Source organism: Halichondria panicea, chromosome 17, assembly GCF_963675165.1.
Source record: "Halichondria panicea chromosome 17, odHalPani1.1, whole genome shotgun sequence".
Classification (NCBI taxonomy): domain Eukaryota; kingdom Metazoa; phylum Porifera; class Demospongiae; order Suberitida; family Halichondriidae; genus Halichondria; species Halichondria panicea.
In genome coordinates this window covers 5,372,762-5,393,668 of record NC_087393.1, presented here as the reverse complement: position 1 = coordinate 5,393,668, position 20,907 = coordinate 5,372,762, and the positions used below count along the sequence as shown (strand labels likewise).

The window sequence follows — 20,907 nt, the reverse complement described above, 5'->3', positions numbered from 1 at the left end:
TCTCAATTATATAAGCCGAAAAATTAAGTGAGTGCCAACGTTAAAAAAAAAAGCGATCTGGCCAGAAACTGCTTAGGGGATAAGTACTACTTTTTAAGGTAGCATAAGTACTGCTTTTCGAAGGCAGCATAAGTACTACTTTTTAAGGTAGCATACGTACTGCTTTTGAGGGCAGCATAAGTACTACTTTTTAGGGTAGCATAAGTAAGTACTGCTTTTGAGGGCAGCATAAGTACTACTTTTTAATTAACGTAGCATAAGTACTGCTTTCGAGGGCAGCATAAAGTACACTACACCTAGCAGTGCATACTGTGAGTTACAGAACTCCGGATAAAGTAGCGCTCTGATGGCAGATGCCAGTTTCCCGACACCCAACCACCAGCTCCGGAGCCCCATGAATAACCACAAGCGCTACTTTGGGTCACCGGAAGTGGTTTGTATAAAGTGGGCAGTGAATCTGATAGCATTAACTTTTGGTATCGATCGTTTTTAACAACAATAATGGTCGATCATTACCCACTATTTAAGTTTCCCTGCGATTGCATGCAGCAAAATTAAAAATGTTCATGATATAAATATTTGTATAAAAGCTAGTAGTTTTATTAATGTAGCTTTGGTACCTCCACCGAGGCATCAGCACCCGCGGTGCTTTTTATTTTTTATTCATTTATTATTCATTATTATTATTATTATTATTATTAAAATAATGGTAACTTCCAGACAGTGAGAGAGATGAATATGGTGGGGGTGATTGATGGGGTCAAAAATAATTAAAACAAAAATGCAGGGGCTACCCCCACACCTAGTCCACTGCGACGCACGCCAATGCCTGCAACTGGGGACCACTTGTTGGTCTCTGGGTCGTACTTGTCCACAGTGCTAACTTTAGACAGATTGTTGCATCCACCCACTAGGTAGAGATGGCCGTCCACTACTGCTGAGCTGAACCCTGACCTCTGGATGGGGAGGGGGGCCATTGATTCCCACTCGTTGGAGCTGGGGTCGTAGCACTGTGTGTGTGTGTGTGTGTGTGTATGTGTGTGTGTGTGTGTGTGTGTGTGTGTGTGTGTGTGTGTGTGTGTGTGTGTGTGTGTGTGTGTGTGTGTGTGTGTGTGTGTGTGTGTGTGTGTGTGTGTGTGTGTGGAGGGGGATCAATCAACAACAAAAATAAACCTCAGATAAAAATAAAGTTCAAAAAGTAGAAAGCTTGACTATATAAAGTACAACTAAAAAATATGGGGGAGGGGATTTAAACCCATAACATAATTATAGGTAAACATATATAACACTCGTACGTATAATTATAGGCAACACTCACTTCTAGAGACTGCAATACATTGGCCCCATCATAGCCCCCCACTGCATACAGTTTGCCATTGAGTGCCACCAGTGAGCCCAGACAACAGGGAGAGCTGAGGTTGGTGACCACTGTCCAGGTGTCTCGCTGTGGGTCATACCTCTCCACTGTGTCCAGCAGTCCCTCGCCATCATGACCACCTGGGAAGAGGACAGACAATAGCTGTATGATACAAGATTAGTGCTAATGTTTATACATGTGCATGCAATCAAGCATTGCACACACATGTAGTACATCTCTAATTTCACATTCTTTGAAATACGATACTTGTCAAGTGCCAACAACTCCCTTATAATCTCTAGCCACCACATCCTTAAACACCATCACTCCCACTGAGCTACCTATGCACACATGCACACTCTCACCAGCAGCATACACATGTCCCTACACACACATGCACTCTCACCAGCAGCATACACATGTTCCTCTACACACACACATACACTCTCACCAGCAGCATACACATATCCCTCTAGTGATGCAGCACACACAGCTCTCCTCTCCACTCCCATTGGCTGAACAAATGTCCATCGATTGCTTCGAGGACAGTACTTCTCAACGCTGTCATGATAGGTGCCACAAGTGATCCCTCCAATGGCGTAGATACAGCTATTCAGTGTAGCAACACCGAAACTCCTTCGAGCACAATTCATCGGTGATACAAGCCTCCACGAGTCAGTCATCGGATCATAACGGTCGACCATTGTTAGGGCCTTTGTGTCAACTGCAGAGAAGCCACCGATAGCAAATAGGTAGCCACCAACAGACGCCACCCTCAATCCAGAACGCCGTGCATTCATTGGGGCAACTTGTCTCCATTCGTCCTTGTCAACATCGTAGCACTCACAGAGATCAAGAAATGGGTTGTTCTCAGAGACAGGCGGCCCAGAGCCTCCAATGGCAAACAAATACTCTAGTCCAGGGCAGTGACGAGGGGTTGTGCTTAGAGTTGCCTGGGGGTTGGTTGAATCTCTCATGTAGTGCTTGCGCAGATGATGATCCATGGCTTCAAGTAGTAGACCTCGACCAGCAAAATTATCCATTACTAGCGATTCTGAATGAACTTCCCGACTGAGATAAGTGGCTGACATTAGGGGCATTCGTATACAACGCAGTAGGTCAGCAATCAATCGTTTCCGATCATCTAAGTGATGTTTGATCCACGTTAATCCAGCCTCGTACACTTGCTCCTCCCCACGCACATTCAGGTTTCCATCCGACAGAATAATGCAGAGATCTTGAAATGATAACTCCAGAAACTCTTCGTGTAGAGCAATCTCAGGGAATCGCTGTTGCATAAACATACAGCATTTCTTCCAGAGCTCTGAGCATGAGTGAACTTGAGAGAATTGCCGTATGCCCAGGCAATTAGAGGGATGCAGTTGACTGGCTAGGAAGGTGCAGCAAGCATCCACAACTCCGTGCATCTGCAGCAGAGAAGAAGCCGGCAATAACTCCTGGACATTGTCCATAGTAACAGTGACCGTTGCTAGATAGCAGAAATCAACCAAAGCCTCGATAGCTTTCGGATGGACACTCTGAAAGTTGACGATTCCTTGCTGAGATTCTTTCATGCCACCGGAAAACATAGCATTGAAGTAAGGTGAGCATGCAGCCAGTACAACTCGATGTGCATTCAGAGTCAGATCACCGGCCTTAACAACCACATCACATAGCTTGTTCTTGGATCGCATCTCAGAGAGTTTGGCGAAGGCCTCGGCTGTGTGCCTGTCCGGTCGGTGGGTAAGGTAGGGCCTGTCTCTCTCAGTTAGGGAAGTCGGTGGTGAGGGTACGTGTCTGTGAGGTCGATAGAAGCTCTCCTCCTCAGGACCTTCTACATCATCATAAAAGTTCTCAATATGGCCGGCCATAATTCATCTCTCTAGAGTAGTAGAATAGTATGGTATGGTCCAGTCGGCAAATTACTATTTGTATACATAAAACCACAAGTGTTATTGTCCTGTAGTTTACTTGTTATGTGGTCATGTTTAGGGACTTTCCCCTCAAGGCCACACCATAGTGGGCGGATCCACAGATCTTGCTGATCCACTCCCTTTAGCTTTGTGTTTTGAGCTAGCTAGCTACCCCAGCCTCATCCAACCTACACAGACACTAGCGTGTGTGGCCGTGTCTGCTCTATCACTGAACGTTACTTGAGAGGTGAGTTAGGATAGCATCACATAGCTGGGTCAATGTTGCTGCCATAATTATAACCCTGACCCCCAGGCTTGCTTGACCATTATCCCCCCCCCACAGTGAATGCTTGGAGGAGGAGGAACTATGAAGCGCATTCAACGACTTGCCCAGCGTGGAGTGGAGGCTTTGGGGAGGTATACAGCATGCAATGTCATACTAGCTGACACACACACACACAAAGCTATAATTATCGTAGAGAGTTCTAAAATCGCATTAATCAGTATAAATAATTATGACTTATCGATAGTGTATACACATACAGTCCTTACTAGGCAGCTTTACGTGGTTCATTAACCACATGATTAAATACTTGATCAGTGCTGAAAGAACAACTGTTTCTTGTGTGTAGCCGTGTGTACATGTATGTATTCACTCACACGTACTAGTGTTGTGTGTACATGCACACATGTGTTAGGTTCTCCTTGTCATTGCATGAGATGTGTTTGTGTGTTTCTTGCAGAGGGGACAAAACAGACAAGCTGACCTCGAAACTGGCTGACGTAAGCACTTGTGTAGTTCGTGTATACGATACCATTATCATTCTGTCACAGGTACATGTAGTTTCAGCTTAACCTGTTGGGATTTATAATGTTTGTACAAGCATCAGTACTGTACTATATTGTTTATCTGTTCTGAAGGCTTATCAGTTAGTACACAGCCTGTAAGGTATCCAAGCATCTTTGGCATGCTGTGGCTGAAATGGAGACTGTATTCGGAGCCATATAAATTGCCTTTTGGCCGTAGCAAGTATATAGCTAAATAATATGTATTGTTGTGTTGCTATGGTAACTGCAGATTGAGCGGAAGGTGGAGGGTATTCGAAACGGTTGCCTAGTGACGATAAAAAAACTGTCGGCAACTTTTGTAGGATCTGGAGGCAGTCTCGATAAACACCAGGTGGAGATTGTTACTGTTAATACAAGTATTAGTTTAGTGTGTTATCTCTGTGCAATGTATGTGCTCTCGTATAAAATTAATCAGTATCTATGGGTTTCCTTATATGGAGGTATCTCGTTTCATCTTTTGACCTGTACACACACACACAGAAAAAGATCCCCCAGTATGCACTGGGTGTGTCCATGATGGAGGCTGGGGGAGCTCTCAATGACAATCCGACGAAGGAACATCAGTCGTCACTGTTCGGGTGAGGCTTAAAACAAAACTGTTACAGTTGTGCACTGAATTTGAATACAAATATAGCCTTCGATACTTTACCCTCTCCCCCCACCCCCATACACATCCTCACACCCTCACACATCACACACACACACACACACACACACACACACACACACACACACACTCAGGGTGGTGCTGGAGATGGTGGGACAAGCACAAATAGACATTGCCGCTCAAATGTCACAGTATGAGATCTCAGTCATGCATGACATCATTCAAGATCTCAACACAATGCTCGAGGTAAGTCATGTGACTTGATGCATTGTCATGTGATCTCAACACTTTATGTAGGAGGACTGCAAAAAGGTTGACAAGGCAAAGAAGAAGTTAAGTACTGCTCGACTGGACATGGATGCGGCCAGAACAAGGTCAGAGGTCATTGCAACTAGTTGTCTGTGAAACCACTGAACATGCATATACATGTAGCATCTTTTAACGGCCATAACTTTAGTTTCTTTGATCTAGTAATGTTGATTTTCTGATTTTCTGAAAGCTTAGAGAGAGGCCTTTCAGATGATGTGTTAAAATCAAAAGTCTATTTTTGGCCTGTTTTTAACAAAATACCATGGGCTATATAGCCCATGGTATTTTTCCGAAAATAGGAAATTATGGCCCGTTTCAAATTTGGGGTTTGAGCATACCATCTGAAAGAGCTCTTTCTAAGCTTTCAAAAAAATATAATCGTTGAATTTGGAACATTAGAACTCTAGTTACAGAGCCAACTCTAAAATGAAGGGGTACCTACAAGTAACTGAATAGCTATTGGGGGTTTACGTCTTTAGTTTCAAAACCATTAATTTTGGCTATGAAACCAGAAGATGTTCTAAATCATAACTATTGTGCTTGCTTATTGTGATGTAAATCCCTGATAATCCACGCTCTGGTTTCCTACTTTATCCAATAGACTGAAGGCCTATGAGGCGCATGTTGAGAAGTCAACACGCGAGTACAATATGGAGAAGCTAGTGAACATGCGTCAAGAGGTGGACGAGTGCTCTAAGATATTTGACGTTGCTCAGGACCACTACGCCACTGAGATGTACGACTTCCTCAGCAAAGAACAGGTCTACACAACTAAGATACAGGAGCTGGTTAAACTACAGATCACCCACTATAAGAATGCAGCAGTGCAGCTTGAGGGCATGTTGCCTACCTTTGAGAAGAAAATGAGTGAGTGTTGTCTGTCTACTATATTCTGTGTTTAAACTTAGACACTATTTGATAAGATGTACGTGAGAAAAGTTCCTCAGAGTGGTGGGTATTTTATGTAATAATATCCCTCCCAACTGAGTTAGACATCACCAAAACAGTGTCTCTTTGTTATGTGGCCTTCTGATCATTGATTAGCTTAGTGGAGTAGAACCCATACCCTCCACACACACATCACACACCCTCCACATACCACACACACCCACACAGATGCTAGTCGGCTGCGGCCTGTGTTTGGTGCCCCCCTCGATGATCACCTTGCCAACTCTAAGCAGGGGATAGCCACCGTGCTGGAGGTGTGCTGCACTACCATCAGAGAGCATTATATGGAGACTGAGGGAATGTTCAGAATAGCAGCCAGCACTGCCAGAGTCAAGTTCCTCAAGGTAACTCAATGGAGTATTATATGAACAGTGATGTACCCAAAATCGTTCTCAATCTCAATTCAATGCAAAAATTTGCCTCTTGTATGTAGTAACTTGGCCAAGAAGTGATTATTTTTGTCTAGAGGTGGTTAGTACCGACCAGTGTGGGCACATCCCTGGAATATGATATGACTATTGATCCTACTCCTCCCCCTCCTTTCTTTAGAGTGCTTTTGATGCTGGTCAGACTGATGTGTCTGGCCATGACAGTCACACCATCGCAGGCTGTCTCAAGATGTATCTACGTGAGTTGCCGGAGCCACTGCTCACCTTTGACCTCTACTCTGACTGGATCAAAGCAGCTGGGTGAGAGAGGGGACACTTTTTCCTTCGCATACTGTACATGTTTACTAGCTATTCTTTATCTCCAGTAGCTATAATATCGTATGTACTACTATAAATGTCCCCCCACACATGCAGGATTGGTAATCCAGAGGACAGACTTCAGGCATTATGGGCAGTGAAAGAGCAGCTACCAGAGTCCAACCTTGCCAACCTCAAGTACCTCATGGCTTTCCTCTATGAGTTCTCTCTCTACTCTGAGATTACCAAGATGACCATCAACAACATCGCCATAGTGATAGGGCCCAACCTGTTGTGGCCGAGGGAAGAGAGCGCAGACCCACTGTAAGCACACTATTATATTGTAATCATTTTCAACCACTCATAACCCCCTCTCCTCCCTCCTACAGCAACATGGTGACCGATACTGCAATGCAACGGCGGTTGACAGAGACCATGATCGAGCACTGTCGCTGGATGTTCCCTGGTCTACCTGAGCCCTCATCTCCCTCACTGCCTCAGAGCTCTCTAACACCATCCAACTCCTTCTCATCCTCCCAGGTTAGCTACAGCCACTCCCCCACTCTCATACCCTGTACATGTTCAGTAGCTACATACAGTACATTGTTAGTCAGTTGTGAATTATAACTTTGACTGCTCATAACTTGAGTTCAATTTCACAACTAAAATGTGCATTTAGTAGCTCTTTGATAGAGCTACAAGATGATGTGTTGATTTATTTCAAGCCCAAATTTTCATTTTTGAGTTTGTTTTTACTCCGAAATTAGCCTGTTTTGATAGCTAACGTTTCCCATAACTTGAGTAAGGATACCCCTCCACTCCTCATAGAGTATGCCCCCCCTATCTCCTCGACTGCCCTCTGACACAGCCTCCATAAGCTCTACAGGCTCTTCAGGTAAGGCTATGTCTCTCCAATACTAGACGCCCTTCTAAAACACCCCCTTTCCTTCCCAGGATCGAGAGGCTCCCCTGCCCCTGCTCCTGTACCACGGGCAAGAGAAAGACAACCAGAGCGTGAACAGTCACACCCACTAGCTGACCACGCCCTCCTAGAAGGTGTCACTGTAAAGATGATTGAGAGCAAAACTTCACCAGTTGAAGGGACTCCTTCTCCAGGCGCACCCTCCCCTAAGACCAAGAAAGTGCCTCCGCCGGTGGCCCCGTACAAGCCAGTACATGCTCCCCTAGCTAGCAGACAGAGCGACCCACCCTCCCCCGTACCAAAGCCTCGACACACACCAGCGTCCCAAGGTCTGGGTCTGGCCAGAACATCTAGTGGAGGAGATCTGCCCACTGAGAATGGGGAAGCCTTCTCTGACCACATTGCTGGGTGAGCTGACCCTCAGCATTCTACTCTAATTCTTTTGCTAGCTATTTTTCTGCTTGATACTTCAGCTACCCGTAGATACTGGAGATACACGTACCTATTCATTATTCTCAACCATTTTTTAACATTTAATTATGTTTGTTTTCTCTCCCTTGCAGTCGACCCACTCCGCCCACTCGTCCAAAGAGAGCTCTTGACCCTCCGCCCACGTCCAGCAAGCCCCCCACTACCCCAGCGAAACCAGGAGCGGGTGGGCGTGGTGGTCCCAGTCGTAGAGCCCCTCCCCCTCCAGTGAGCAGGAAACCATCGCTATTCCTATCATCACAGAATCAAGAGGATGAAATGTCTGCACTCTGAACTCTGAACTCTGTGTATGGCACTAACTATTAGGACTGTGTGTGTGTGTGCGTGCGTGTCTTGTGAACCTTTTTATGCTAATATTATTATAGGTATAATTATAGTTGCAAAACGTGTTTTTTAAGATTGCATGTGGACATGTCATTGTCCATTCTCTGAAGGGGGCGTGCCTCTTTAGTCTCAAGGGTTTCCCCCTTGCCAGAAATAAGAGGAGGGGCTGACTCATTCTTTCCAGACCGAAGTTTTATTATTATAACGATATGTTGAACCAACCTAGCGTTAATAGAAAAAAGTTGGGCCAGAAGCCTGATCTGAGCCCCTCCTTCTTTTAGCAGCAGAAGCAGCAATGGCGACAGGTCTACTTCAAAGTGCTATAGCTAGTAGGTCTTCAGGAGGAGGCGGTGATGATTCCATCTGTTCAAGGAGCTCTGACAAGTGTGATCTCAACATCACCTCGGTGGACCAGACACAGAAGCTCTTGGTGAGGCACTTAACTATACACAACTATACACAGTGTGCTCACAAAGCTAGTGAAGCTGCTATCATTGATGGCTATATGCTGTTGTGTGTTGGTTACAGCGTCTGCTTGGCAGTCTGGCCGTGCCTGACCCTCGGAGGGAGGAGGGGGAGTGGGCCAGCCTCTTCTCCCTCGAGTCCCTACGCCTCTCACTGCCGCAGATCATCCAGGACTGCAGACCAGCTAACAAGTAAGCGGTGCAGCTAGCTACTCATGGATCTATTGCTAACCTCCTGTGTGTGTATCCCTCTATGCAGGGGGTCTTTGTTTGAGGAGTTCCCATTCTGTAATCACCTCTCAGTGTTCGGCACCTTTGTCAAACACCCCCCACCAAGGTGAACATTGCAGTACAGAGTGTAAATTGTGCTTGTTTCGTTTATACTGATTTATGCCTATCCTCATCTCCACACTTATCCTAGTCTCGCGGGCCATGCTTTGACTTTGAATATCAATATACATCAATATATATACATAAATATAAGTTTAATCAGTTCATAGTATGGCCCGCGAGACTAACCACCCTTACTCTTAATTTCAACAAATCTTAACATCATCTTCACACCTGTTGTGTTCCCCTATATATAGTCCATCCAGACCCAAACTTCACGTGAACCTCACTACCCTCTCACTCAAGAAGAGATACTTGAAGCTTCTCGTGAGATTCTACAAGAGTCGAATCCAGTGGTTGTCCGAAGACAGCAGACGATCGTTTGGTGTTGTCAAAGGCAAGAGAGTGGTTGTTCTAGTGGAGGATTCTGCTCAGCTGGGGGTCCTGGACGCTGGCCGGGGGGTAGAGAGACTGAGAGATACCCTGAGGTTGCTGGTGGAGGAGCAGTTGCAGGGAAAAGAGTGTGTGTATTTAATCAAGTTTGGGAGTAGAGCTAGTCCCAGTAGACCACACCCACTTCCCTTCCTAGTCAAGAGGACACAGTAAGTGTGAATTAGAACCCTCTGCTGTGTACCGTACAGCAGCCAGGTTGGTATGAAAACCAACCTGGCGTTGTTTTAATTGAAAACCAACGTACTGTCTGCGATTTTTTACGTACATTATAATGTTTTCGGTGCTTATTCAGGTGCAAGGCATTTGCGGACCAGTGGGTGGGGCTCTTGGAGGGGGAGGGGGGCTGCAATCTGTTGGATGCCCTCAGGGCAGCACTGCGTCTGTCTCCCATGGACACAGTGTGTGTGGTACTGCAAACACAGTGAGTGTACAGCAGCTGCATTGTATAATCAGAGTAGCTGGGAATGAGCTGCTTGATTGGCTGTTATACACAGTATTTTAATCCACTATAAAAGCACACATCCCCTACAGAATAGTAGATTTTGTGCACATACTCAACAGTTAATGAATATCCTTCAATAACAGTCAGTCGTTATATTGTGTACCAACCCACTGTCCCTCTCCCTTCTCCTCCCTGCAGACCGGACCAGGACCTGGGGCTGGTGAGGGACTATCTAGTGGACAATCTGACGGGAGAGGCTGCACCACGACTACACTTTGTCAGCCACCACAGTTGCCAGGAGTTACGGACTGAGCTGGCAGAGTTGGCATCAGCCACTAACGGACACTTCCACAGCGTGTGTCTGGAGGCAGGAAATAACGAGGAGATGGTGAGTGTGTAACAACCCTTTTCACCTCATTTGAAATAAAAGAAAAATGCTAGACTAATCGTCTTCTAGTGCACAGAGCCTATAGTGTGGTCCCACTGTGTACACTGTTACAGTAGCTAGTGTAATATAAAATGGTTTGCATTTCAAGTAATGGTTGATATTATCCCCCCTAGACATATATGGTTGAGGACAGTGATATAGAGTCCATACGACAGCAGATCAGTCTTACCCAGAGCACACTAGCGGACGTGGGGAGGCTGAAGTACGGTCCCCTAGATGACCCCACACTGACCGTACTCAGAGAGGTGGGTGGGCACTAGTGTGACTATGTGTGTGATATGTGTGATATGTGTGCCTCCCCATTAGCTCTCTCTCACAACTGAGTGGGCGGAGGATGACACCTTCACCACCCTGCCACGCCCCTCTGAAGACCACACCCACACAATGGACACCCGACAATGGCTACAAACACACAGTGTTGAGAGTAAGTGTCAAGGTCTCTATATCCTTGTGTGCATTAGTTGGTATCTCTCTATAATATTTCAACATGTACTGTTCTCTCACACTAGGTGTAGGGTTGGGTCTGTACAAGTTCCTGGCACCCAACGCTTACCCACAACTGTCTGAGCATGTGCAGATCATCGACCGCATGGCAGTGTCACACGTCTACGATGTACGTATGTACATAATGATATCTCCACTAGACATTGACCCCTCCCCCCCCCCCCCCCACACACACACACACACACAGGTGATGCCAATATTCACTTGGGATGATGGCTCCATTGTCTACCTACATATCGACGTCCACGGCTTTCATGAGTATCTCCACACCCTCACCGCCCACCTCACACGCACTCTGACCCCTCGTCTCCAATGGCTTCTCTCTGGTAGCAGTGTCCCCTTTGGTGTACTGACAGAGCCGAGGGTGGTCCTTGTTTTAGACTCCTCCCACTGTGTGCTAGCGGAGGTACTCACACTGCAGGCTCACCTCAGACTATTGCTGGAGGAGCAGCTCTCTCGTGTAAAGGAGTTCAATATGATCAGGTCAGTGTGTGTTGATAGAATACAATTATATAGTACTGTACTTAGATCAGTGGTTTATTTCGGGCCCAAATCTGAAAAAAAAGCTTGACCTGTATATATGTAAGTGGATGAAACAATGAGGCTTTTTAATTTTCCATTGGAGCTATAACTTTGATTGTCCATAACTTGTGTTGGGAACGTCCAATTGGACTAGTTACCGTATATCTTCTAATTTATCGGACAGCAAAAAATAATTATTTTGGAAATTGTCCGGGTATAATTGGAACAGATTTTTATAGAGCATGTGAAGTGTCCGGAATAATTAGAACAAGCAAGCAGCTGCATGCGAGCTAGCTAAGTTTAATAGAACAGTGTGCGACTGAATAGTTGCACTAGCTATCTAAAACTAGCTCTCAAAGCTATCTAACTGCAGCACTCCAAGTCTTATTTGCCGTCTATGAATGGTAACTCAACTTTTCAAGGTATTGTCCGGATATTTAGAACAAATGTAATATTAAAGTACTGGAGTGTCCGTTGTATTAGAACAACGAAAATTGCCCAAAAGAGTGTGTCCGGGTAATTAGAAGTGTCCGATAAATTAGAAGATATACGGTATATATATTTGGTTGACGGATGTTATTCATTAATTAATTGTGCATTCAGTTTTGGAACCGATTGCTCTGTGCTGAGTCAGCAATTTTGTGAGCCCTCAAGAGAGACGCTACTACAAGCATGGGAGTGAGTAGTCATGGCAACACACACTGTGACACCAATACCCCCCACATAGGTGGATCCTGGCTATGAGTCCGTCCGGATCATGTGATCTCCTGTCAGCCCTCAGAGCTGTGTTTGAGGGTGGTGCTCTACTCAACACTGAGCAAGGTACTACAGCCTACAATATGGAATCAGCTTTACCGTATCCCTCGTGCGGCTACGCCTCAAGGCATGAAAATAGTCAAATACAGAACATCTAAAAAGCGCTAATTAAACACTTTGCCAAATCCTGATTACACAACCTACGAACTGGTTGTAATATATGATACTAATGTGTTGTGCCACTACAGATGCTGATGATCCTGTTGGTGTGTACCTAGTAGTCACCTCAATGCCAGATCAGCATCTGGTGAGCCCCCTACTACCCCCTGTGTACAGTGGTATACTCTCCTTCTATAGGAGAGTGTCTGCGGTTATATAGAGCAGATGATTGCCGGTCGAGCCATCACTCTTCACACTGTTTACTACAATATGGAGTTCTCTGCTGGGGGTCTGGTGATGCCAGAAAGAGAGGGGGCGGAGTTCTCTGCTGGGGGTATGGTGGTCCCGGGAAAAGAGGGGGTGGAGTTCTCTGCTGGGGGTCTGGTGATGCCGGGAAGAGAGGGGGGACGATACGGAAATGAGGCGGAGACAGAGGACTTTCTCAGGGCAGTCGCTAAGAGTGGGCGGGGCAGGTTCCATCAATTCAGGATATCAGGTATGTATATATGTTATATTTTAAGCAATTATTTTGAGCAATTAATTAATTTTAAGCGACTGTAAAACCGTGTCAGGTGACTGTGATGGTGACGATAGTGAATTATTGTTAGAAGAGATCCGATTGGCCCATTCTCATCACACCACTGCCGAGACAATACTCAATGATTACCGAGACTTCTGTAGAAGAGTAAGTGACTTGTGTTGATGTTAGTGGTGGCTGGTGTTATTCCACCCCCCACACAGAATGTTCCCCCTCCCCCTCCACTCGTCTCTGCTGGGGGTCCTGAACAAAGACACCCTCCACCCCCCACACAGCCTCGTCAGACAGCAGCCTCACTCGCTAGACTGGTACACACACACACACACACACACACACACACACACACACACACACACACACATGGGGGGGGTATTGAACACTGCTAATATGACCTTCTGTTGCTTGCAGAACACTGGTATAAAGAAGGCAGCCTCCCACCAGCCTCCTCCACGTGTGAAGGGCAAGGGAGGGAGACTGCTCCTCAAGTCTCAGCTCCTGTACACAGGCCACCGCAACCAGAAAGGTCAGCTAACAGAGCTGCATATCTGACTAACCCTTAATAATGTCCGTTTAAAATAGAAACACTACTACCAATACATACATACATTGCCATAACTCTTTGCTGCTCTCTCACATGCACATGCAGTGATGTCATTGGACCTCCAGTCTACAAAGTCAGATTGTATCAAGAAGAGAAAACCACTTATTCCAACCAAGGAGGCTTTTATCTCTTCCAAAGATGTAAGTATGTTTGTGTTGGTATTAACCACAATCTGTTAATTACAAGGAGGCCTTTTACTATGGCCCGAAAATGAAAAGTTATGATCCATTCTAATTTTTAAATTTGAGCATACCATCTGACAGGCTCCTTCTAAGCTTTCAGAAAATCAAAAAATCATTGAACTTGAACCATCAGAACTCTAGTTACAGAGCCATGCAACTCTAGTTACTCTATGTCCCCTTGTACACATGCAGTGGCTATTGAGGTACAGTGTGGAGAAATTGGATCTCTCTTTCAGTCGGCTCTTACCAACCACCAAGCGCAGCCGTCACTCTAGTAGACCTGGCACACCGTCTGAGTCAGTGACACACAAACACATCAACCAACAGGTAGGGATATTATAATGCACATACTGTACACACTAGACATATGGCAGTAAATGATTGTGTTCCATAGGGCAAGATGGTGGAACTGATGGTGGATCACACCGAACTGAAGACCTACGTCACCTCTCTTCAGAGTGTACTGCAAAGATACCACTCGAGATTGAGCTGGCTTCAGAAAGGTTTGCTATAATTATATTATATCCCAGTGTGTGTGTGTATGCAGCTTACTGGACTGTGCGTACTTGCATGCGATGCTATTATTATTATAATGGTGTTCTTGTAGATAGCCACAAGTGTTTTGGAGTAGTGACTGAAAAGGATGCTGTGTTCCTATTGGACGTTTCTATCTCTATGGCAACACATCTAGACAGTATCAAGGATGGGCTTAGTCGCTGTCTTAGAGAACTTCCTCCAAAACTGAAGAGGTGATTTAATAATTTATGTTTCAGTGTTTACCCACCCACACACCACACACACACACACCACACACACCACACACCACCCACACACACACACACACACGTTTAGATTCAATATAATAGCATACTCCTCTCAAGTTATCGCCTGGCGTGAGACGCTAGTCCCTGTATCCATGGAAACCATTACCGAGGCACTTGATTGGACGAACACTCTCAAAGCTCAGGGAGGTAGCTGCTTACTGGAGGCCATAAAGGTGAAGTTAATGTAGCTAGAAATAACCGATTGATACCACCGTGTACTCTTGTGTACATGTGTAGGTGGCCCTGGCGTTTGGAGCAGCTGCAGGGGGCGTGTACCTACTTACTGATGGAGCGTCCAATCACACGCAAGAATACCTGCTGAGTCAGCTCCCAATGTTACAGAGGATGTACGGAGACACATGCAGAGTGAACACTGTCACCCTATCCAGTGCTGACAGGTACACACTTGGAGAGTTTCATACCAAATGTTATAGAGTTTCATGGGCTATATAATATTATTATGTTTTGGGAGGTACCGTACAGGTGGAAAATTTCGAGGGTGTAAATTTTCGTGCAATTCAATATTCTGTCTTATTTGGAAAATTTCGCGGGTAGTAAATTTCGTGGAGTTAGGGTGTGGTACTATCTCGCATGCGTATACGAAGCCTTCCACGGGTTTTAATTTTCGTGTTCTGCAGCCACCCACGAAAAACGCAAAATTAAAAACACCTCGAAATTTTCTACCTGTACGGTAGCTGGTAGCTGCAAGGATTCTCCTATTTCATTCACAATTATATAGCTTTTTTGAGCTCGATCCTAACAATGTGTTATCAACGATCGCTTTCTGGCCCAAAAATTATACCAAATTTAATATTTCCCTCCCATGCAGTGAGGATCGATGCTTTCTAACGCAGTTGGCCCATCGCACTGGGGGGAGGTTCCACGTTGCCATGGCTACAGAGACAAGTCCGCTCACTGGAGACGACATACACATCCTCAATAAAGAGATCATCAGAGCTCAGGAATATCTGGCCAGAGCCAAAATATTGCTATAATAAACTCATAATAATGTCATAAGAATTATCATCCTTCAACAGCAGTAAAATTCACCTCTCACAATAATAACTTTTTTTATAACAATAATTTTGTCAGCAAAAATTAACGTGCATCTTTGTTTGTTATTAATAAACTGATGATGTCATTGTTCAGGGTTTACAATAGTCACTGTGTAAGTACTGTTGCTGTCCTTTGCAATCTGATTGGCCAGTTGGGGTACGACGACAACGGGTGGTGGTAGAGCAGCTTGCTTCATCTTCAAGTATCTCTCCATTTCTTCATCATAGCGAGCCTTGTCCAGTGAATACTGCTCATAGAAGGGCTACAAGAGGGAAACAAAAACGGAAACAAAAACATTATTAGTGTCAACAGATATGGAGGGAATACATTGTACCATCAATGGCTTCTACTATTTTGACAATGACAGGCAGTGTTTAATGAGAGTGCCCGTAACTGCCAATTGGCTATAATCTTCCTCTTTATTCATTTTACCATTCACACTCTAACATCCAAAGCCATACGCTGGAAGACATTCAATGTCAGAATTATAAACACTATTATGAACATGCATCCACCTTTTTATCATCTGTGTTGGTCTCCCCCCACAGCCTGGCCAGTGCCTTGGTGAGATCATGCTGTCCTGTTGCCACCTCTCCTTCTTTAAACTGCTCCTGGAGCTCGGCTCTATTGGCTTGGCAAAACCAGAAAAATGCATTTGATGGTTTCTTTGGAGCGTTTGGATCGATATCGCCCTTTCGTCTCTTGGCTGCAGCTGCTCCCTTGAGGCCTGACTTTAGCGGTTTATCTGGAGCTCTTTTGGGGGCTCGTTTCATTCTTTTTGTTTTGGGTGGTCCTGCACGACTACGGTCTGGAACGATGACTGGTGATGGAACTGGAATGAGACTTGGAGGTCCTTGAATTACTGTTGTCTGAGGAGTAACTACCGAGGGGTTGCTACGAGCAACAGTAGATGATGATCTCTCGGTACTGGTGAGTTTTGGACTGTTTGATTCGTTGTATAATAGTTGAGTTCCATTGATGTCATTTGATTGGTCGGAGGGGTGGTCATGTGATAGAGCACTCTCCACTTCAGCGCGTATCCTAGCAGCCGCGGCAGTCATGAGTAGTGGATGAGGGGGCGTGATGTGGAGTGGGTGGGGAGACAGTATTGTGAGCCCGTTAGTTTCGGCCCTCACTGACGGAAGACATCTTGGATAGTCCACTTCTTCATACTGCTCCAACTTATTTACTAGAAACCTGCAACATTGAATATGAAAATAATTATTTTCGTCCAGTAACACTAGCCGCTGATACCTTGTTTCCGTCTCTGCCCTCTCTATCACTTTGTGTATTTCCTTAGCCCTCAAAAATAGCATGGAGTTCATCTGAGCACGAGGGAGACAGTATATAAAAGCAGGTCAACCCAGAGATTAAGCATTAACCCCACCAGTACAGTACCTTCTGATAGTACATGCACCGACTCTGCAGAGCTGTGTACTTTCTTCTCCACACATCCTCAACACCGTCGCCTTGCTTCAGCTCCAGAGCCATGCTGCAATCACTAGTAGATCTCTATGGCCGGAGGAATACTAATTACATGTACCAAGAAATAACAATTTTATACTTGTGAAGACACACCCACCCTACTGAATGGGGTGTGGTTTGTTAATTACCTTTAACTTTTGAACTCTTCTAAATAAGAGAAATTGAAATATTAAAAAGAAAATAACCTCATGGCCTAAAAGATCACTAAATCAAGCAGAGAATATCTTGTCTTTTGAAGCCTAAATAGTTATACTAGCCTCACATCAAGATGCCTAAGAAGAAGTCTGGAGCAAGGAAGAAAGCTGAGAAACAAAAGGAGCGTCAGAAAGGGATCAGAACGTCTTCTGAAGCCAGGAGTTTGGTGCAACAGCCTTGCAACAGTATGATGGTACGGCTGTGTGTATCACAGAACCATGATAATACTGTCATCTTTCTCAGGAGTGTGACAAGTGTCAGAGACGACAGAAGAACAGAGCATTCTGCTACTTCTGCAGTGTAGTACAGAAGCTACCAGCCTGTGCTCAGTGTGGTGAGTGGGTGTGTCTAGTGTGTGCTTAGTGTGGTGAGTGGGTGTGTCTAGTGTGTGCTCAGTGTGGTGAGTGGGTGTGTCTAGTGTGTGCTTAGTGTGGTGAGTGGGTGTGTCTAGTGTGTGCTTAGTGTGGTGAGTGGGTGTGTCTAGTGTGTGGTGAGTGGGTCTAGCGTGTTTATTATAGTAATTAGCAATCCATGTACTTCCTCTGATGTATTAAACTTTATACGGCCTCCAAAATTTGGCCATAGAAAATATCTGTGCCCACAATACATGTACATATGCTCCACTGTACAGGGAAGACCAAGTGCATGTCCAAGGGTGGTGACTGCGTAGTGAGACACCCTGGAGGGTTTGCCACTGGGCTAGCTATGGTGGTGAGCACTATAATGCTGTTACCGTTAAATAAGTGAGATCTAGAATAAATATCTGAAATTGTCCATTTGACGGAATCAAGGCTTGTGTATATTTGTCTAATTGAGTGATAAATCCCTTGTGTGTGTGTGTGTGTGTGTGTGTGTGTGTGTGTGTGTGACTACTATACATTGGCATTGCGTGATGCTTTTATATTCTTGTAGGGTGCCATTTGTGACTTCTGTGAAGCGTGGGTGTGCCACAGTCGACGATGCCTGACCACCCACGCATGTATCTGTCCACTCACCAACTCAATGTGTATTGAATGTGAGCGTACAGTGTGGGAACACGGAGGGAGAGTGTTCAATTGCTCCTTCTGTGACAATGCTCTCTGCGAGGACGATCAGTTTGAGCATCAAGCCAGCTGTCAGAAAATAGACTCTGAAAATCTCAAGTGTAGGTGTTTGGATTAGCATAGCTATGGTTGTAGAAAATTTTCTAGTAAAAAAAAATACACTAATAATTTGTGATACATTGATATAATTATTTTTATTGGTGTGCTTTTGTCCCTGTAGGTGGTTCTTGCAACCGGCTGGGTCAGCATTCGTGTCTTCGCTGTAAGATCTGTTTCTGTGATGACCATGTGCGACGGAAGGGCGTCAAGTACGCCAAGGGAGAACCTTTCCCCTGCCCCAAGTGTGGTCACCCCACCAAAGAAACCAAAGAATTAAGCATGTCCAGTAAGTCTAGTTCATGCATAGTAGTAGCCAGCTCAACATAATGGGGGAAAGAGGAGGATGGTGGGAATGAAAAAGGAATGATTATTTAGCTGTGTGCTGTGTAGAGCAACTAATGGTGAGTACTGATACAGAGTTCTTTGTAACTGTAGTTGGTGTACATACGTTCATGCCCTCTCTGTCACATGCAGCCAAGGCATACTCGTATGGCAAGCAAGGCCTGTCCTCGTACGACAGTGATGGTGGTGATGATGGCTACAGTGGCTACACATACGGAGGAGGAGAGAGCTATGACTACACGAGTTACCATGACGATGAGGCTAGTGAAGAGTCCGTGGATGATAGCGAAGAGGATGATGCTTCAGATAGTGAACTAGCCAAAAGTCTCTCAGAAGCAACTATTCAGTAGCAGTCATGTTATAGAGGGAATCCCCCTAATTTATCATAATTACATTATATTGTGCAAATTTTTTTTTATTCGTTCAAAAAAAGTTTATTTTAAAATGACATTAATTGTGGCAAGCGTAATTATATTAACAGTCAATGGGTGAGTTTTATTGTGAGACAATGATAAAGACGTGTGTTCAATGTTCACAAGGTTGTACTTCCATCCATTCCCGGTAGTTCCTGGAGAAATTAAACATAATTACATAATAATTAAATAATAGTTATACCTTGAATTTGTTTTTGTTCTTTCCTTTGCGACAGCAACAACAAATCTTGTTCAAACATTTGCGTCCTCCTTTACACATCGACATTCCCATCCCAAGCACAGTTAGTACCAGGACAAAGACAATGATTACAGCCACAATAAAGCCAATCACAAATGACGAGTACGTTATATTGTAGATATTGTTAAAGTTGAGATCTGGACCCGCACCACCCCCTCCTGGTTCATTGTCAGCATTGCTAGTGCTAGTGGTAGGGCAGTCCCCTGGAGTGGCAGGTCCTCCAGTATTCATACCATCATCCACTGTACAGAAAAGCAAATAAGTTTGTTAACTAAAATGCCTTCAGTTGATAGGATGCTCTTGCACACTACAACCATTTTCACCTCACTTGAAATGCAAACCTTATTAGAGAAAACATAATTTAATAGAAGGTCCTGTACACTATAATATTCTACCACACTTGCATGAGGTCAATGTTTTTCTACTACCTATATATTTTAAGTGAGGTGAAAAGGATGAACTTAACTTACCTATGAATACTCTGAACATTGGCAGCTCACTGTCATTCTTGCTGTCCACTCTGAGGTCATCTGCTTGCACAGTCTCCACTCCCAACACTGGCTCCAGTCTCACTGATCGAAGAGAGCCCTCAAATGGGAAAAAGGTGAATGCAATCTCAATATTGTTCCAAGATCTGAAACCAATCAAATCTCCCTTTCTCACAGTGAATGCACTAGGTACAGTGATGTTCTGACAATACAAGCTAATTAAGTGTGAATTTTCATCCTCAGTTATCTCGTTTATTGGTATAACCAATGACAGTTGTAATTGATAGCCTCCAGCGTGAGGCCTGAGATTAATCAAGTCAAATGATGGGAAATTTTCTGCAATATTGTCATTTATTTCAAAGCATGTCTCAATAGTGTCCACCCTTCCATTGCACGTTGCAGGCCTTGTAGGATCCACATACACAACTCCCTGTCGTGCTCTGAATGATACCTCAGCCCTAGCACTGAGTGGAGATGGACCAATACTGCACAAAAAGTTTGGCTCTAATTGACGTTTCACTTTGTTTGAAATTTCTCTGACTAAAAATCCATTGCAGATGTTGATAAACAGTAACAGAATTAGCAGCTTCATTGCTTTGCAGTCTATTGTAAATTTCTTTGTTTTCACTCTATTATAGCTAATTAAATAATACGTAAAATAAATGTACAATGCCTCTTTATACCGGCCTACGTCCGTCTTAAAGCTATCGTCTCTTATGTACCTATACATGGTATGCATACGACACACCTATTGCAACACATTCAGCTGAGTTGCACATGCAACATGCTCGTTTATAAAAATTACTTGTATGGTTCCTTAATTGGTAATCATGCAGTGTACGTCAACGGAAGGCTGGCGGATATAGCACAGACAATGTGTGCATTGTATAACCAGCTCAT

The 20,907-nt window shown here is 44.6% G+C and overlaps 6 protein-coding genes across 6 annotated transcripts; 3 read left to right on the top strand and 3 right to left on the bottom strand.

Moving 5' to 3' along the window:
• Positions 1-692: 692 nt before the first annotated feature.
• Positions 693-3,370, bottom strand: LOC135351105 (kelch-like protein 17). Its single transcript, XM_064550032.1, has 3 exons — positions 1,809-3,370; positions 1,319-1,497; positions 693-1,010 (listed from the first exon to the last, which is right to left on the bottom strand). The coding sequence occupies exons 1-3, from the start codon at positions 3,226-3,228 to the stop codon at positions 771-773; spliced, it is 1,839 nt and encodes a 612-aa protein (XP_064406102.1). The 5' UTR covers positions 3,229-3,370; the 3' UTR covers positions 693-770.
• LOC135351104 (rho GTPase-activating protein 44-like) lies at positions 3,359-8,469 on the top strand. Its single transcript, XM_064550031.1, has 15 exons — positions 3,359-3,517; positions 3,614-3,687; positions 4,014-4,053; positions 4,349-4,450; positions 4,600-4,697; positions 4,861-4,972; positions 5,024-5,100; positions 5,637-5,902; positions 6,152-6,327; positions 6,533-6,672; positions 6,787-6,993; positions 7,059-7,209; positions 7,498-7,564; positions 7,624-7,999; positions 8,155-8,469. The coding sequence occupies exons 2-15, from the start codon at positions 3,617-3,619 to the stop codon at positions 8,351-8,353; spliced, it is 2,082 nt and encodes a 693-aa protein (XP_064406101.1). The 5' UTR covers positions 3,359-3,517; positions 3,614-3,616; the 3' UTR covers positions 8,354-8,469.
• Positions 8,470-8,666: 197 nt separating this feature from the next.
• Positions 8,667-15,760, top strand: LOC135351101 (von Willebrand factor A domain-containing protein 3A-like). Its single transcript, XM_064550029.1, has 24 exons — positions 8,667-8,834; positions 8,933-9,060; positions 9,128-9,205; positions 9,456-9,800; positions 9,944-10,072; positions 10,292-10,481; positions 10,655-10,786; positions 10,848-10,965; positions 11,051-11,154; positions 11,233-11,528; positions 12,171-12,245; positions 12,295-12,389; positions 12,572-12,630; positions 12,681-12,978; positions 13,055-13,167; positions 13,224-13,328; positions 13,429-13,543; positions 13,667-13,761; positions 13,996-14,130; positions 14,198-14,306; positions 14,411-14,552; positions 14,656-14,800; positions 14,865-15,025; positions 15,457-15,760. The coding sequence occupies exons 1-24, from the start codon at positions 8,700-8,702 to the stop codon at positions 15,620-15,622; spliced, it is 3,468 nt and encodes a 1,155-aa protein (XP_064406099.1). The 5' UTR covers positions 8,667-8,699; the 3' UTR covers positions 15,623-15,760.
• LOC135351112 (uncharacterized) lies at positions 15,681-17,276 on the bottom strand. Its single transcript, XM_064550045.1, has 4 exons — positions 17,082-17,276; positions 16,938-17,008; positions 16,199-16,880; positions 15,681-15,945 (listed from the first exon to the last, which is right to left on the bottom strand). Exons 1-4 carry the CDS (start codon positions 17,172-17,174, stop codon positions 15,766-15,768), a joined length of 1,026 nt encoding a protein of 341 aa, XP_064406115.1. The 5' UTR covers positions 17,175-17,276; the 3' UTR covers positions 15,681-15,765.
• A 58-nt stretch (positions 17,277-17,334) lies between these two features.
• LOC135351115 (zinc finger protein 330-like) lies at positions 17,335-19,297 on the top strand. The gene is made up of 6 exons (XM_064550049.1): positions 17,335-17,556; positions 17,607-17,697; positions 17,995-18,074; positions 18,276-18,507; positions 18,627-18,791; positions 18,980-19,297. The coding sequence occupies exons 1-6, from the start codon at positions 17,437-17,439 to the stop codon at positions 19,195-19,197; spliced, it is 906 nt and encodes a 301-aa protein (XP_064406119.1). The 5' UTR covers positions 17,335-17,436; the 3' UTR covers positions 19,198-19,297.
• LOC135351110 (uncharacterized) lies at positions 19,242-20,751 on the bottom strand. The gene is made up of 3 exons (XM_064550042.1): positions 19,990-20,751; positions 19,463-19,761; positions 19,242-19,415 (listed from the first exon to the last, which is right to left on the bottom strand). Exons 1-3 carry the CDS (start codon positions 20,744-20,746, stop codon positions 19,380-19,382), a joined length of 1,092 nt encoding a protein of 363 aa, XP_064406112.1. The 5' UTR covers positions 20,747-20,751; the 3' UTR covers positions 19,242-19,379.
• Positions 20,752-20,907: the final 156 nt, after the last annotated feature.

Coding starts and splice junctions, on each gene's coding strand:
- LOC135351105 (XM_064550032.1), bottom strand. CDS start 3,228: ATGGCCGGCCATATTGAGAACTTTTATGATGATGTAGAAGGTCCTGAG. Junction 1,498..1,808: donor GGGATATGTGTATGCTGCTG/GTGAGAGTGTAT, acceptor TCCTCTTCCCAG/GTGGTCATGATGGCGAGGGA. Junction 1,011..1,318: donor ATGTATTGCAGTCTCTAGAA/GTGAGTGTTGCC, acceptor ACACACACACAG/TGCTACGACCCCAGCTCCAA.
- LOC135351104 (XM_064550031.1), top strand. CDS start 3,617: ATGCTTGGAGGAGGAGGAACTATGAAGCGCATTCAACGACTTGCCCAG. Junction 6,328..6,532: donor CCAGAGTCAAGTTCCTCAAG/GTAACTCAATGG, acceptor TCCTTTCTTTAG/AGTGCTTTTGATGCTGGTCA. Junction 6,673..6,786: donor GACTGGATCAAAGCAGCTGG/GTGAGAGAGGGG, acceptor CCACACATGCAG/GATTGGTAATCCAGAGGACA.
- LOC135351101 (XM_064550029.1), top strand. CDS start 8,700: ATGGCGACAGGTCTACTTCAAAGTGCTATAGCTAGTAGGTCTTCAGGA. Junction 13,762..13,995: donor CTTTTATCTCTTCCAAAGAT/GTAAGTATGTTT, acceptor GTACACATGCAG/TGGCTATTGAGGTACAGTGT. Junction 15,026..15,456: donor ACCCTATCCAGTGCTGACAG/GTACACACTTGG, acceptor CCTCCCATGCAG/TGAGGATCGATGCTTTCTAA.
- LOC135351112 (XM_064550045.1), bottom strand. CDS start 17,174: ATGGCTCTGGAGCTGAAGCAAGGCGACGGTGTTGAGGATGTGTGGAGA. Junction 16,881..16,937: donor AGGGCAGAGACGGAAACAAG/GTATCAGCGGCT, acceptor TCAATGTTGCAG/GTTTCTAGTAAATAAGTTGG. Junction 15,946..16,198: donor CCAACACAGATGATAAAAAG/GTGGATGCATGT, acceptor TCCCTCTTGTAG/CCCTTCTATGAGCAGTATTC.
- LOC135351115 (XM_064550049.1), top strand. CDS start 17,437: ATGCCTAAGAAGAAGTCTGGAGCAAGGAAGAAAGCTGAGAAACAAAAG. Junction 17,557..17,606: donor AGCCTTGCAACAGTATGATG/GTACGGCTGTGT, acceptor CATCTTTCTCAG/GAGTGTGACAAGTGTCAGAG. Junction 17,698..17,994: donor ACCAGCCTGTGCTCAGTGTG/GTGAGTGGGTGT, acceptor TCCACTGTACAG/GGAAGACCAAGTGCATGTCC.
- LOC135351110 (XM_064550042.1), bottom strand. CDS start 20,746: ATGCATACCATGTATAGGTACATAAGAGACGATAGCTTTAAGACGGAC. Junction 19,762..19,989: donor AATGTTCAGAGTATTCATAG/GTAAGTTAAGTT, acceptor TTTTCTGTACAG/TGGATGATGGTATGAATACT. Junction 19,416..19,462: donor AGAACAAAAACAAATTCAAG/GTATAACTATTA, acceptor TAATTTCTCCAG/GAACTACCGGGAATGGATGG.